The sequence below is a fragment of the Amblyomma americanum genome, chromosome 5 (genome assembly GCF_052857255.1).
Source record: "Amblyomma americanum isolate KBUSLIRL-KWMA chromosome 5, ASM5285725v1, whole genome shotgun sequence".
NCBI lineage: Eukaryota > Metazoa > Arthropoda > Arachnida > Ixodida > Ixodidae > Amblyomma > Amblyomma americanum.
The window spans coordinates 100486909-100502923 of record NC_135501.1 but is presented as its reverse complement, the minus strand read 5'-3'; the positions used below and the strand labels follow the sequence as shown (position 1 = coordinate 100502923).

The following is a 16015-nucleotide window of genomic DNA, read 5'->3' as shown; positions in this document are numbered from 1 at the left end:
TAGTGCAGGGCTTTCGACCTCAACGTGTTTTTTTTTGTTTTCGGTCAAACCGCCTCACTTTTACAAGTGGGTTGACACCATGCACATTTGAGGCCACCATTACAAGCCTGTTATCGTACCACTCACAAACGATGATGCCATGCTCTCTATCGACTTTGTAGTCGAACGGGCCCCTGCCTTGTTTTCTCAGCTCTTTTTCAGGCATCAACGGGCATTTAGCTGTCCTGTTTCTGCGCTGGGTGCATGTCGCATGCAGTCCCTTATCCTTTAGGTGGGCCAGGAGCTCTGGGGACGCAAAGAAATTGTCAAAGAAAAGGAACGTACTTGGAGGTACAGCTCTGGCAAGGCGCAGCACTACGCGTCCTGACGGGCCAATAGTCTGGGGTGCGTCAGGCGGGTCGGACTTCAGGTTGTCTCCGTGAAACTCTATTTCGTGAACATACCCGGACTGACCGGCCCTTACCCAGACTTTGTATCCCCATTTTTTTTGGCTTGTTTGCCATGTACACCTTTAGCGAGTGCCTTCCTTTGAAGGGGATGATCTGCTCATCTATTGCCTGGCAAGACTCTGGTTCAGCCAAATTCTTGAATGAAGCATTCAGTTGGTCGATCATTGGACGAACTTTCTGGAGGCGATCGAAGCCTTCCTCAGAACTCTTCTTTTCTAAAGCAGCATCGTTGAGGTGAAGAACTGATAATATTTCCTCCCATCTTTGTTATCACCTTCATTTTTGGACGATTAAGTATTCTGTGCCTGTGAGATTCAAATGTTAGCAGCTCAATGAGATCCTCACCGTACATGAGCTTGAACATTTTCAGTGGAGTTTTGCCTTCAGCAGCTGCAGCCTTAGGCTTCAGCTCGTTGTGCACTTTGGTGCAATGAGGAATATCTCTCTTATTCTAACGCCATACCTTCGGCTTTTCCTTCTGAATGCGACGCTGTTTTGGTGCGCCCTCGCCTTCAGCATCGCTGTCAGTGTGAACGTCTTCCTCCTCACTCGCACTGCTATCGGTTATATCACTCCATCTGTCCACCTCTACTTCGTTCTGACCATCATCTTCACTGTCAAGGCGATCATCATCACTACCAGATGGCAAGTCTTCTCCAAGTAGCGCATTCACCTGGTCCCGTGGCAACGGGACATCCAATAGTTTATCGATTTCCGCATCGGTTAATTTCTTCTTTGAAGCCGGAATCCTCCTAATGATAACAAAGTAAAGCTGCGTTAAAAACTATATCGAGCATAATAAATAATGCACTCAAATCTGAGCAGTAGCAGTAAACCCTTACGAAAAGCCTCACATGGGCATGTCGTTTTCCCGCCATGCATGGTGTCCACCACAGTAGACATTTGAAAGAAGTTGTTCGGAAAACCCACCTATGTTTTACTCAGTCGTAATATCAATGGCGCGAACCTAACAGTATCTCTTTTCTTGTTTCCGCATAATTATACATCGCAAATTAGGGAAATGTGCGAATGGTAAGCCAAAAAGTGAAGACAGACGTCACTTACCCGCTCGAGCAGGGGGCAGCCATCTTCGTAGCAAAATTTCGAGGCAGCCGCAGTATGATGGCGCCATCTAGCGCATCGAAAACGTACCTTTTTTGTCCACGGTAGTGACCAGCATGCACAGGAGCACCTGGCATGCACTGAACTTGCTCTAAAAATCGCAGAATTTTGTCCACTACAGTGGCCAGCATGCAACAAAGGGTTAAACGCGAGGACATTGAGGCCGACATTCATCACTTACTGTGGGACTGCCCAGCTCTCAAGCCTGCAAGGATCCGGCACCTGATAATAGCAGGTCTTTCACCGAGCAACCCTTCTTCATACATTGCCTGGACGCAGGGACCGTACCATCGTTCTCTTCTGGACTTCAGCAAATCAGCTAACCTTTTTCCATTCATTTAATCTCTACTATATCATTCATTACACCTTCACCCATCATTGATGATCTGAGGCAATGAATTTCGTTTAAAAAAAACCGCGTATGACCACAAGAGAGGCACAAAAATATAGGAGTACAGAAGGCGTGGGAAAGGAGAAGCGGAGCAAAAAGTTGGCATATAACCACACAGAAAGGGAATCTCTTCGTCGGTTAAGGGCACAGACGGGTAACTCACGCACCCTTGACCCCACTGCTTAATCAGGTATGCCTCTACTATTTCTCTTTTCATCTTTCTTTCGACAGAGCGATGAGTCTGGTTCAGTAGAAAGCAGCGCAACATTTGCACGTACTACCGTCTGTCGCTATGTGGTTACCATATCCAGCCTTCACCTGCGTTTTGTGCGGCCTCGCACTATCATTGAAGCACTGCCCAGTCTGCCCTATATATTCCAGACCACAGCTAAGATGGATGACAAATATGACGTCAGCGGTGTACTCCCCTGAGCGTAGTTTTGCTGCTCATTGCAGCTTTATTTGTATTGTTTACCATTATTTATGTCGCAGATCTGCGATAACTCACAGGATGTATAAAGAACTACATTATTCTCACAGCAGTTGGCCACTTCCATGATATTTAATAGGCAATGGATATATGGAATTACCACGACCAGTATTTTTCTTTGAGTTTTTCTGTCTGATTATTCTTTGAAGAACATTTGAGCTTGCTTAAAAGTGTCTCACAAACATTCGTGGTTGAATGAACCGGGTAACCTGCTCTTTGAATTCTTTTCATCTGCGCGTCTAATCTGCGCACTTCTTCATGCTCCTACATTTTATTCACATCTGCAGTTAGAAAGGTAAAAATTACTGCACGTTTGAGAATCTTAGAATGAGCACTAACAAACGGAAGCAGCATTTTGCTCGTACGGGAATTCTAAACCCAGGAAATATGGCCATTCTTTATGAATGCCAGTCTTAAATAGGGGAACTGGAGGCTAACTTTACTAACTCATTATCAGGTGAAACTGCCGTATGCGCTGTTGAAAACGGAGATTATGTCATCAACAATACCGCTTGGTTTTGAACATGCCAGAAGGGTTTGCAAGGTTGTCCAGTGTGAAGCCTGGCGTCAGGTTGGGTTGTTCAATGGTCACCGCTGCTCCTTTTCAAACAGCGGATATCCGGCAAGAAATTTTCACGAAAACCAGAGGGTTGCGGCGCAAACTACAGATTTCCAGTGGAATCAAACAAGGATCAAGTTGGGGAAGAAGCAGAACGCAGAGACGGCTTCTGCTGCCGTCCGAGCTCTCGGAGACGCAGTCCTTACAAACAGTGTGACGTCTATGCTTGATAAAGGGCTCAAATTCAGCTTTCAGTCCCACATGGAAAGATTTCAAAGAGCAGGTTACCGAGGTCATTTAGCCACGAATGTTTGTGAGGCACTTTTGGGAAAACTCGAACCTACTTCAGAGAATAATCAGACAGAAAAGAACAAAGAAAAGAGACCAGTCGCGGTAATTTCTTATAACCATTGTCTATGACATGATATCAAGAACGTGGTCAACCGCTATAAGGTTAATGTAGTTCTGTATGCGCCCTCTAAGCTCTTTCCATCCGTCCGTCCGTTCGTCCTTTGCTTTTTTTCTTTATCTCCTTTTTTCTCTCTTAGAGACAATTCAAAACAGATTGCCTCGGGAGGCATAAAAAAAGATTCGAAAAGGGGCCTAACGTAGCTATGCCGCCCTGGCAAAATTAGCAGCCATGTAATCTCTCATCATTTCACATAATTCGGACACATCATTCAGATGTTAAGACATCATACAGGCACAATACAGTTTGTGATAACAAAAATAGGTGTAACAATCAAAGTGTATTTAAAATGTCTAATTTGCAGGAAAGAAGACAAAGGAAGCAAGGGCGGAATATACCAGGAGGGGAAATATCACATATAAAACATTATTTTTACAGGAGAACAGTAGGCTTGTGCTCAATGAAAATAATGTACAAGCACAGTGCGCCAGATGGACAATAAAAGAAAGGATTAAACAGTAATTGACAAGCTCAGAAACTCTGATATAAAACTAACTTTTCTTTGTATCTTAAAATGTGTTGAGGACACTCTATCGTCCAGGAGGCTGAGTACAGCAGGGTATTCATTCAGGAGTTCTAGAAATAGTGATGTTAATCTTTGTAAACCGTGATTTGTACGTAATTTGGACTTAACCATTACATTCCGTCTTAGCGTATACGACGTCTGCTTAATCGGATATTTTTATTGAAACGACGTGCTGTTTATTACTCACTGGCATTGGGTTTCCAGTGAGAGCTTGAGCATAAATAACTGTTTTATCGGTAGTATCTTATAGCCCGTTTAGTACAGGAAAATGCTTTTTGTAAAAGGAACTTTGCCTAGTGCCCGTAGTGCTCGCTTTTTTAAAGATAACAGCGAGTTTGGTTTTATCTCGGTTGTAGTTAGCCACACCAGAGAAATGTATGTGAAAGTTATTCCAGATTTGTCAATTAAAAAAAGGATAAATGTCACTGAGAATGTCGCAAAAAGCACGAAACTATGTTCAGAGAGCATCTTTTATGTCGTCTTGGTCATCCCTCTAATTTGCGGCCTGAAATATATAGGACAGACAAGGCAGTGCTTTCATGATAGAAAGAGACAGCACAAACGGAAGTGAAGGCTCTATATGGTAGCCGCAAGGCAACACACTTCAGTAGGTGCAAATGTTATCCTGCTTTCAACAAAACCGGACACATCGCTCAGTTTAAAGAATGGCTGGAAAGAGTAATAATAGGGGCATACCTGATTAAGCAGCGGGGCCCCGTGTGTGGGAGTAACCCGTCTGTGTGCTTAACAGACGAGAAGATTGCCTTTCTGTGTGGCCCTATGCCAGTTTTTTTTTTACCTGCTTCTTCTTTCCCACGCTTTCTAAGTTTTGCACATTTTTGTGCCTCTCTTGTGGTTATAAGCGGTTCTTTGGAGATAATAAAATCAGTTTGTTGTTGTCTCCGGTCCTGTCTTTTGCGTGTTTTTGTCCTTGTTTACTTGCGCCCTGGTATTCCTTTTACGATGTCTATTCACCAACTAGCACAAACTAAAGTCGTGTAGCATCATAAAGGGTTTCAGTGATGGGTTGTTTTCAAGAAGAAATTATACGTGAATATTTTACCCTACACCTATGTTCTCAGGTTTTCAATGAGTAAGCGGTTCGAGGAGACACATATGTTGCTGGGCTAATGCATATCACCTTATCGGTCCATATTCCGCCACGAAATACGTTATAGGCAATAATATAGTTGAGGATACCTTTTGTATTCTGTCAGTGGCCTCCCTGAGTGATCTTGAATCATTACAGCACACTTTTGTTAATTCATAGTCACCAATAAAACTTTAGTGTGGACTCGTTGGTGCATGATAATCTTATGATAAGCGACGAGCGCAAAGAGCTGACCAAATGTATATATCAATAAAACATGCTTCATGTATAACCCTACCACAGACACTGTTGAAGAAATCGTGGCACGTGGCGAATCGTCTGCATTGGAATCGCCTGCATTGGATTCCGTAGCTGGATCTTCCGCTTCACCGTAGGGAATCGCGCGGGGTAGTGGACAGTTGTCATCATCGATATCAGTTCTTTATACTAACGTCAAAAGCCTACTTAACAAGCATACTTCTTTATCTTCTGCCATAGGCACATGCTCAGCTGACATTATAGCGCTAACGGAAACAAGGCTCCCAACGCATGTGTCAGATTCCGAAATCTTCCATAACGCTCATTGCTATTCTGTATATCGCTGCGATAGAACAGCCAAGCGTGGCGGTGGTGCTTTACTTCCATTTCCAAAGACATTCCATCTTCATGTATCCAAGTCTTCAGCGAACTAGAACTAATTTTTGCGTCAATAGTGATAGGTCATCTCAAAATGGTTATTGGCGTCTGTTACCGTTCTCCTTCTTATTCGTCTACATTCACTAACGAGCTTCACGACGCTATAAATCTTGTTCGCGCACGATTTCCTTCATCACCGCTTTTTCTACTTGGGGGACCTTAATTTCCCAACTATTTTATGGGCTGCTCAGCCGCCTTCTTCATCTCCCGCTTCGCATCAAGCTAAAGAATTCTTAGAACTATGCGCCACATTTTCGCTAACTCAGTTAGTTACAAAAGCCACTAGGACGGTAAATAACGCTTCGAACACTCTCGATCAAGTTATAACAACTAATCCAGAGCTAGCTACTGACATAACATATCTTCCAGGCATAAGCGATCACGTTCTGCTCAATTTTTGCGTTGGTATACCACGTCCAAAAGTGAACAAAATAAAAAAAATCCATCTAGATTACAAACGCGGCAACTTTACCGCTATTAACAATGAGCTGGGCACTTTTGTTGATTACTTTATTGCAAACTCAGACTACTGCTCTGTCGAGGATAACTGGATATATTTCAAAACAAAGGTTCACGAACTGGCCGATAAGTACATCCCAAAGCGCATCTTCACCTCTAATCCACAAGCACCATGGCACAACTCTCACATCAGACGATTATCTAACAAAAAGAAACGTCTATACCGCCGCGCGAAGCTTTCACCAACTAATTCGCGATGGGCGAAGTACAAGTCTGCTTACGACGCTTACATCAACGCGAATAAACTTACAAAGAATAACTTTTTGTCTGCCACATTACCAACAATTTCGAAAACGAGTGTTAAAAAAGTTTGGCGCGTTATACATCCTGCGAAGGACTCATTAATTAGACTACAAGACGCCTCCGGTAAACTTATCCCCAATGATCTTTGTGCTTCCGTGCTGAATGACACATTCGTTGAAAGCTTTTTTTCAATTTCAAGCGTTAATCTTCCATTCATACCGCACCACAGGTTCCCGACAATGCCACCCATAACCGTCGATTCACCTGCTGTAGCGAAATTAATCGAATATTTTAAAAAATGATTCTTCACCTGGTTCTGATGCGATTAGCGCTAAATTCTTAAAAAATACTTTTGCTTATAGTTCAGTTATACTAAATAAACTTTTTCAACCGTGACTCGACACAGCAAGCCTTCCTATCGACTGGAAAATTGGGAAGGTGGGTCCACTTCACAAGTCCGGTGGTAAGCACTGCCCTCAAAACTTTCGTCCCATTTCGCTCACCAGCACATGCTGCAAATTACTAGAACAAATAATTTTCAAGAATGTCATTACCTTTCTCGATGAGAATTCATTTTTCACGCCTGCGCAACATGGTTTTCGTTAAACATACTCCTGCGAAACTCAATTACTTGCCTTTACTGGTAAGCTATACCGCATTGACAACTCATCTTGCGGTGACTGCATTTTTTGGACTTTTCCAAAGCCTTTGATAAAGTTTGTCATAAATTGCTACTACTTAAACTGAGTCATCTTAATCTCGATCCTAACGTCTTCCAATGAATTAAATCTTTCCTTCTAAACCGTTGGCATTTTGTGCATGCTAATAACACTAATTCACCGATTGCTAACGTGCTATCTGGTGTTCCACAGGGATCGGTAGTTGGGCCACTCCTATTTTTAATCTATATTTATGACCTTCCTTCTGCCATATCTTCTAACATTCACCTTTTTGCTGACCATTGTGTAATATTTCGGGAAATACATAACGTCAACAATACTGACACTCTCCAGTCAGACCTTAATTTGGTGTCAAACTGGTGCACTGCATGGAATATGAAATTAAACACTTATAAATGTAAAGCTTTGCGTATTTCCCATACCTCTAACGCTCTTCCTTCATATTATCTTGATGGCACTCCTCTTTATTGGGTAAAAAGATATAAGTACTTAGGAATTCATATCACTCAAAACTTAACATGGTCTATTCATATTGACTACGTGATTAATAACGCTAACCGCATGTTAGGATACTTACGTCGCAAATTCTCTACCGCTCCCTCATCCCTTAAACTTCTACTCTATAAAACGCTCAAACGTCCTAAACTAGAATACGCAGCATCAATATGGGACCCTACGCATGAAAACCTCACATATTCCTTGGAATTAGTCCAAAATAATTCCGTTCGCTTCATTCTTTCAAATTACAACCGTACGGCAAGCATCACAGCCAAGAAATCTAACGTCTCACTCCCATCGTTACAATCTCGTCGCAAAATTGGTCGCCTAACGCTATTTCACAAGCTATATCATCACGTTGCGCTTCACAACTATTTCATGTCACCCCCCGAATACATTTCACGTCGCATCGATCACCGCCACAAGATTGGCATCTCAACATGCCAGACCAAATCTTGTTTTCAGTCTTATCTTCCCCGCACATCTGTGAAATGGAACCGTCTTCCCACGATATTGCAGCCATTCCTGATAATAAAATCTTTCATGACGCTGTAGCTAATATTGTTTATTCTGAAGAAAGTTGATTGTGTGTTTTATCTGCTTGCACTGTATTGTATACATTGTTTCTATACTATTTACGTTTTCTGGATGTTATTTGTTTCATTCTGGAGGAAATTTATTTTGTAATACCTGTTTTCACTGTGTTATATTTTACTGTTGTTTATCCTAAACTCACTCCCCTCTGTAATGCCTTTGGCCCTGAGGGTACAATAAATAAATAAATAAATAAATATATGCGTGGTTTCAGGAAAAATAAAGCGAATGTCACCGTAGTGAATTTCCTTGTGTTTGTCTCTTCTTCGTGGATTGTATGTTTACGCTTATAATTCATCATAAGAATATCAGAGTCACCAGAAAAACTGAACTTACGTTTCTGCATACGTTAAAGCTCAGTTTAGTTTTGACAAGTTTAGGGTCTCTTAACGGACGACCATTTTTGCACACTAGACGAACATTAGTCAAGTTTATCGTTTCTTTGAGTTCTAGATGCGCTTGCGAGAAAGTTTGTCGCGTAAAGAAAGGCGCACCGCAAGGTTTGCATAGGAAGTTCCAAGCGTATTCGTGCTTTTCGTGGTTGAGTCAACCAGCGCTCATTATCAGCGTTATTGTGCGCCAACAATTCCGCACAAGAGCATGAATCTATGTAAAAGCTGCTGACCAGACTACTCTTAAAAGCGCCTGTAATATTTCGGATTTTCAAGTTTAGCACCAGTTTCATTGTATGAGGGGCGTGAAGTTGCCAGAAAATTGAGATTTCGAAGTGCGACGCATTTTTAAAGAATTAGAAAATTGCCACGATGATTACTTCCTTTGAATAACGTGTCTTTGGCGCTGGACGTCGTTGATATATGCCAAAATTTGTTTATAAGAACTGAGTTAATAAGCTATAATGTGCTAACCAAGCCATTTACAATTCTGAAACGACTGCACATCTTTTCCATTTCCTTTCCTCGTAGCGCCTTCTTGCGGTTAATACAAGCACATGCCCGCATTAGGGGTTGCCCCACACACGTGCCACATTTAGGGTAGAGGGAGCACTTGGCGAACAGCAGAAAGAGGGCAGCACTATCTCCGATCAAGGAGAGCGTTAAGGAGCAGCAATTAAACCAACACACAAGCACGCACACATGAAAGCAGTTTAGTTCGCAGGCCAAAGTGAGCGAGTGATTATTTATCACGTGAGTTGATTTTTGTTATGCCACTGCGACGGAAAAAATATTCCCACCGAATAAACGCATTCGGTGCAATGCTAGCCATTCGTCCTGTTTCTTAGTTCTGATGACAGCGCGCTGGAAAGCAATGAAAGTGCTTCACCTGAACGGGTAGCCGTATGTTGGTAGCGACGCTATTTGGTCCCAGCTCAAGACAAACTTGCAGCAGAATGCATATTAAGGTGTAAAGGACTTCCCAAGGTGCTCTGCATTTTTTTTTATAATGCAGTGATGTGGGAGGCGTCTATAGACAGGTATGAGTCAGAAAATATTGTCTACCGAGCGCTAGAGCCGGGATAATTTATGTACTGGATCCACTCGCTTAAGGTACGATGGTCTCGCTGATCCATAAACTATGCAACCATAATCTGAGGTAGGGCGTACTACAGAATAGCAACAGACATTGTGAGAGTATCTTTAGTATACGCAGAGAATTAGAAGCTTACCTTCTGAGAGTGTTTGTGCTTTTTGTGAGTTTTTTTTCGAAAGCTATTCCCCAAATTTTGTTCTCGACTTCTACTGCTATTCTGACTTCATTCAGATAAAGGATGGGATAATTGTGCAGTCCTCTTTTCAGCGAGAACAGAACAGCTACTGAATTTTGCGTGCAAAAAAAAGAAATCATTTTTACGTGCCCATGTGGTCAGTTTGTTTACTGTCAGTTTTATTTGCCTCTCGCATGATGTTATGTTTGAAGATGTGCAGGCTATTTACAGATCGTCGACTTAGACTGAACACATTCTGGACTTGTGGACTATTTTAACTATGGAATTCATTTATATAATAAAGAGGGTCGTACCTAATATACACCCCTGAGGTACTCCAATTTTCTGAATGTATTTTCTTCAGAGCGTTGTGCCTAGACGTAAGTGGAAAGAACGGTTTGAAAGGAAATCACTCAGGCAGTTTAAAATCCCACCGCGGATACCTAGATAACCTAGGTCGCGGAGGATCCCAAACCTCCAAGCTGTATCATACGCTTTCTCCCTATCGAAGAAGACGGCGAGACAGTCCTGTTTTTCTATGAACGCTTCTCTAATTGTGCTTTCTAGACGAACAAGACGGTCTGTTGTTGAGCATGCCTTTTTAAAACCACATTGATGGACGTATTGAAGTTCGCGGAATTCAAGGACAAAAGTTAGTGTTATATTTAGGATACTTTCGAAACATTTTTGAGACAGCCTGTAAGTGCTATTGGTCTATAGCTTTCAGGGGAAGTTGTTTGTTTCTCAGGTTTAAGGAATGGCACTATGACGGTTATTTTACACTCCTGAGGTATTTTTCCTTCTATGAATATTTTGTTAAAGAAAGTCAGAAATGCCTCCACGGCAAGCTAGGAACGATAGGAAATTATTTGATACTGTATCTGGTCGGGTCTTGGAGCAGTTTTTTTCCTGCACACAGTATTTTATTGATTTCTTGGAGAGTAATTAAATTGCTGTAATCTTAGTTTGCACTTCCAATTGTTGGAAGTTTTTGATTGTGGGCTCTATTTTTGTATTTTAGGAATCACCGCGTATTGTGAGACGAACTGGAAACTGCAGTGAACTGTTCCCCCAAAATGTCCGCTTGTTCTTTTATGCCTGTTTGTGTGCCGGGTGTTGTCAACAAAGGAATTCTAAAAGGTGAAAAGGTGCCGTTTAATTTTCGAACCTGTTCCCACATTTTTTTGATGTCGTTTGATTGTTTATAGAAGTCACGTAACTTTGCCATGAGGTATTTTCTGAATCGCGACGAATGTACCTAGCTTTGGCTCTTGCCGTTTTAAAATCTACGAGGTTCTCTTGTGTTGGGTACGTAAAAAATTTACCCCAAGCTTTGCTTTGTAGTTTTTGGCTTCCTTGCAGTCTTTTGTTCACCATACTCCTCAAGTTTGAGTAATAGCTAAATGTGCGGCAGTTTTGATGCAATTCGGGAACTTTTCCTTCATTTGATCAATGCTCAAATTTTCTAAAACAATTTCTTCTAATGTGGCTTCATCTCTAAAAAGTTCTCAGTCTGCTAAATGAGGTTTCCATAGACACGGCTTTGTTGGAACGATTTTCGGTTGGGACATGACATTAAAACAGGAAGTTGATCACTGGCATATGGGATGTCAATGGCATCCCATTTAATATCGTGAAAACACAAGGGGAACAAAAAGATAAATCCAGGCAGCTCATTTTTCTCTCCGTTTGGAAAACAGTAAGTGTATTTCCCCGTGTTCAGCAAGCGTCCATTTTTGCACAGAATATAATATTCCAGAATTCTGCCTCTGACTTAGCGAAAAGAAGGACCGAGCATTTAAACCCCCACGAAAAGTTAAGGCTCCGGTAGTTGTATTAAAAGCGTTTCTAAATCGTGAAGTGTGACGGTTAGGTGAGATTCTGTGTATATGGAGCATATTTTTATGGTTTTAAAATCGAGGACGGTCACAGCAACTGCCTTATATGAGGTTTTTAGGTCAATTTTCCGAGTAGCTACACCACCCTGGACTACAATAGCAGCGCCTCCAGAGAGCCTGCTTGAGTTCTGTCGGGCACAGCAAAAGACTTGATAACTTTTAAGAATGATTTTTTTCTGTGGTCCAAGGTTAGTCTCCTGGAGGCACATTGTTACTGGGGAGAGTGAATTTAAAATATATGTTATGTCAATGTAGTTCATTAAAAGTCCACGACAATTCCATGAATGATGATTTTTTATGGCGCAAGGGCAGCTTAGGCGAAAGAGCGCCATGCCACAAGATAGTTTTCATTTCACAAGGTGGGGTCAAAAACCCATTTTCCAAGCATTTCCCGCTAGAGAAGCCGAGCATTAGGCAGGGGAAAGTTTGTACCCATTGTTCCACCTGTGTGTACCCTGCAGCACTGGGGATAGAACCCCGCACCTCCCGCATGCGAGGCGGATTCTCAAAATATTAGGCCACCGCTGCGGTACTCGCGAAAATTCCAGTGAACTGGAAATGGCATTGTATAGAATAGTTGGGGATAAGTTTAAAACCCTTGGTTAGTGGGTTTTTGGGACCTGTTATTTGGTCTTTATCCTTTTTTTTTCTCTCGATAGAGTTTTGCCGCCGCTGCTGCGAAGGCGAAGGAGGAGTTGTGTTCATCGTACACTCCGATACGTTGGACGAATGTGCTGAACGCACGGTTGTTTTCGTGTTGGGCATTTTCATTTGGGGAAGGGAGTTGAGGGTGGCAGACCTTGAGGTTCTCGTGGCCTGTTTTGTGGGTGGTGGCACAGAACTACCTGCGGCCACCGGTGGCCCAGGTGGCCCTGCTCCAGGCTCACTGTGTGTGAGCTGTGCAGGTGCCGATGGCCGCTGTGTCCTGCTGCACCACGGCTGAGTAGCCTATATCTTGCATCGAATGTTGTTTATGCGCTTCCCTGCATTATATGTTTTCTATAACCTTAAGTGTAATAATCTCTTTTTCTTTCTTCAAGGCTGGGCATGACCTTGAGCACGCAGGATGTCTGCCCTCACAGCTTATGCAAAGGTCTGGATCAACATCACAGTTTTCAGCGGGATGGACATGAGAAGCCCATTTTGTGCCGATCTGTTTGCCCCGGCAGCTGTGCAAACCGTGGCCGTACCTTTCGTATTTGTAGCATGGACGTGGGTTCAGTACGTATGGTCTGAGTTCGAGCTTTGTGTTTCGTATCTATTTCCTTGTTATCCTTCCAGATCTTTATGCACTCATCATTTAGGACATATTGGTCGGCAAGAGCTTCAAGCATTTCTTTGTCAGAAAGGTTTATGAAATAGATTTCAGATAGGGCGCTTCGTACTGTGTTTAGATATCAGTGTGACATGATGGAAACAGGAATCTTCACTACAGATACAATGTTTGCAAGCTTTGAATGATGGACGGTGCCACGTAGTTTGAGCAGCAAGTCGCCGCTGGCCAATTTTTATACCATGTACCCAAGGCACAAGGTATCTGTCAGTTACTTTGCTACCAAAAACGGGGGTAAAAGTTTTGCTGGATTTTCTTTTGCTTCACTTTGTATCGCATGGAACTTCGGGAACAACATATTTCTTTCCAGAAAAAAGTTTTATGCTTCGTTTCTCCCTCTTGGTGCCATGGTGCCAGCCACCCACCACGGAGCTCAACTATGCGATGGGACAGGAACTTGAAAGCAAGCACTGCCTACGCCAGCGGTACACCTCAACAATAACCAAATATGACGCAACTCAGGGTTGTTGGCCACACAAGGTTACCGCTCGCCGCCAGGAGAAAATGAAAAACCAAGAAGTGAGTAGAACCCAGGAGAGTTGTGACAAAAGACTAGAAAAGTTAAAGATAGAGGGGAGAACAGGAAAAGGCGACTGCTCATTTCCCCCAGTCGGGTCAGGCTGGAGGTGCTGTCTACTGGAAGCTGGGGCCAAAGTCGCGTGTTGCCTCCGCCAAGGGGCCTTAAAGCTCCAAACCACCAGGATCCTGTTTTCCCTGGACACGGCGATGCCACGCACAGCAAAGCGCGGGTGCTCGGGTCCGTGGGAACGCACTGTTCACAACGTCTGCATGCTGCAGGAACCCCCCCCCCCCCCCCGCGGGGACATAGACATTGTTAGCATGCATTTTTGTGCTTTAAGTTAAGCTTAACAATGTTCATAATGAACTCAAGTACTACCTACCACAGAAGAGCGAAGCGATGCGAAAAGTATCTTATGCAACGGCACAGCTTTTTAGACGTAGACCCGGATGGCTCTGGGTAGCATAAGAACCGTTGTTTAAGAGGCTGAGAAATATACGTCACGACGTTAAATTTTGAGTACTTTGTTACAGGTTCATTTAGTGAGACGAAAACTCTCTGGCTTACTGCACTTCTTTCCTGAAAAGAAGCGCGAAGAAAAGCTATGTCACATCCTCACTCCCCATTCTGAAACACTCTCGCAGGCACTTGTTTTATTTGGTTCTTTTCTTTTATTTTCTTTTTTTTATTAGCCGAACCTATAGCCGCTGAGTTTGTCAGTATATAACTAGAGCATTGCCTGCGAATGATTACATTTTGCGATAGGTAAAAAGCATCTAAAGATACCTTCAGCAGCGGTTAGATGAAGTAACTTCTGACCCTATTACCACAAGGTCGTTTCAGGCTCCGCCGACCGCCTTGTCTGTTCCGATGCCACAAGACAGCTCGAGTAATTATGAGCGAGCAAGGCTGTCACGGCGGCTTAGACACGCCGCCCACTTTCCTATCAAGAACAGCCGTCAGCGGCGTTGTCGTTTCGTCGCGGCGCATGACTTCGTGCACGCGCATATGGAGGAGTGGGGGGAGATCACTCGACCATGCTGCCCACTGGTGACAAGGGCAGGCATTCATGCTGCGCCTGCTTAAGAACCGCAGCTCTACAGAAGGCGTGCGAAATCTCAGTCAGCTCGCAGGTGCAAATTCGACCTAGAATGAAAAATCTATTGGCTCCCGGTAGTATTACCTGGTCTTTACCTGTAATTTTTTGGCTCTTAATGTACGATACAGTTGATGTGCAACGCCTATTGAGACGGATTCATATAATCGCTTTAAAAAGGCCTTTTCCTGCTTCACACAGTCGTGCAAGCAGCTCGTGCTGTTTGTTACACAATGTGTAGAATTCTGTTTGGTCTCTGTAAGAGCAACGGTGCTTCTTTTAAAGTTTCGCTTTTGATGGCGATTTCTCTGTCCTAAATGTGGTATAAACAGAAGAAAACGAGGACTTCAGAGAAATTGCAAAGGCAAATTTTTCGGACTTTCACAAGAAAAAAAATTTTGATCGAAAATCTAATTGCGTAAGAAAAAAAAAGGTGAATGGCATGAATTTATAGATGCTCAAAAAATGAAAACAAAATATTCCAAAGCTGCGTAACATATGTAGAAATCTTCTTTTAAGCATTGGATTACATTGTCATTCAGAGATGTCTATAATATATGCAACTTAAATGAGCTCTTGAAACACAGGCAAATAGGTAGAAGGCCCACCCACACGGCGCTAAGGATGAGCCGTGTGGGTAGCAATTTTTTTCTCGGAATTCAGGCGTTGCAGACCCCCATAATCAACTGCCAATGTAGAGAAAAGAATTAGAGGATATTCCCTTGGCTTTTACTGAAAACTTCAATTTTCTATACGTGCTTTCGAAGTAGAGCAGAGTGGATATTATGGTAGCGCAGCGTAAATAGAGAGTCTTAAATACAGAACAAACTCAAACGTATTCGCTTGATGAACCTGAGCATGTAATTAGGTTTTACCTTAAAAAATCTTATCGGAGAAAATAGCTGTGGGCAGCGGGACCTTAGGAACGGTTCTTGACGTATTAGCACACCTTTTCAGGTCTCAATTATGTTAGCCACACCATACGGTATCGAGGCATGCATACAAGATGCTTGGTCGCAAGTTGGAGCCAATAAAAGCTTTTACCTTCCCATTTGGATTTCGCCAGTGCCCGTTGAATACAGACTTAAAAAACCGTTTAAATAATGTAGGTTACTCTGCAGTTCGAGATGTTTTGACAACATTTGTTCTGCAGTTTGCTTTCAGCTCTGAAAATTACTT

General features: G+C 42.8%; 1 protein-coding gene across 1 annotated transcript; it reads right to left on the bottom strand.

Moving 5' to 3' along the window:
* Positions 1 to 900: 900 nt before the first annotated feature.
* LOC144134071 (uncharacterized) lies at positions 901 to 1540 on the bottom strand. Its single transcript, XM_077667062.1, has 2 exons — positions 1515 to 1540; positions 901 to 1201 (listed from the first exon to the last, which is right to left on the bottom strand). The coding sequence occupies exons 1-2, from the start codon at positions 1535 to 1537 to the stop codon at positions 901 to 903; spliced, it is 324 nt and encodes a 107-aa protein (XP_077523188.1). The 5' UTR covers positions 1538 to 1540.
* Positions 1541 to 16015: the final 14475 nt, after the last annotated feature.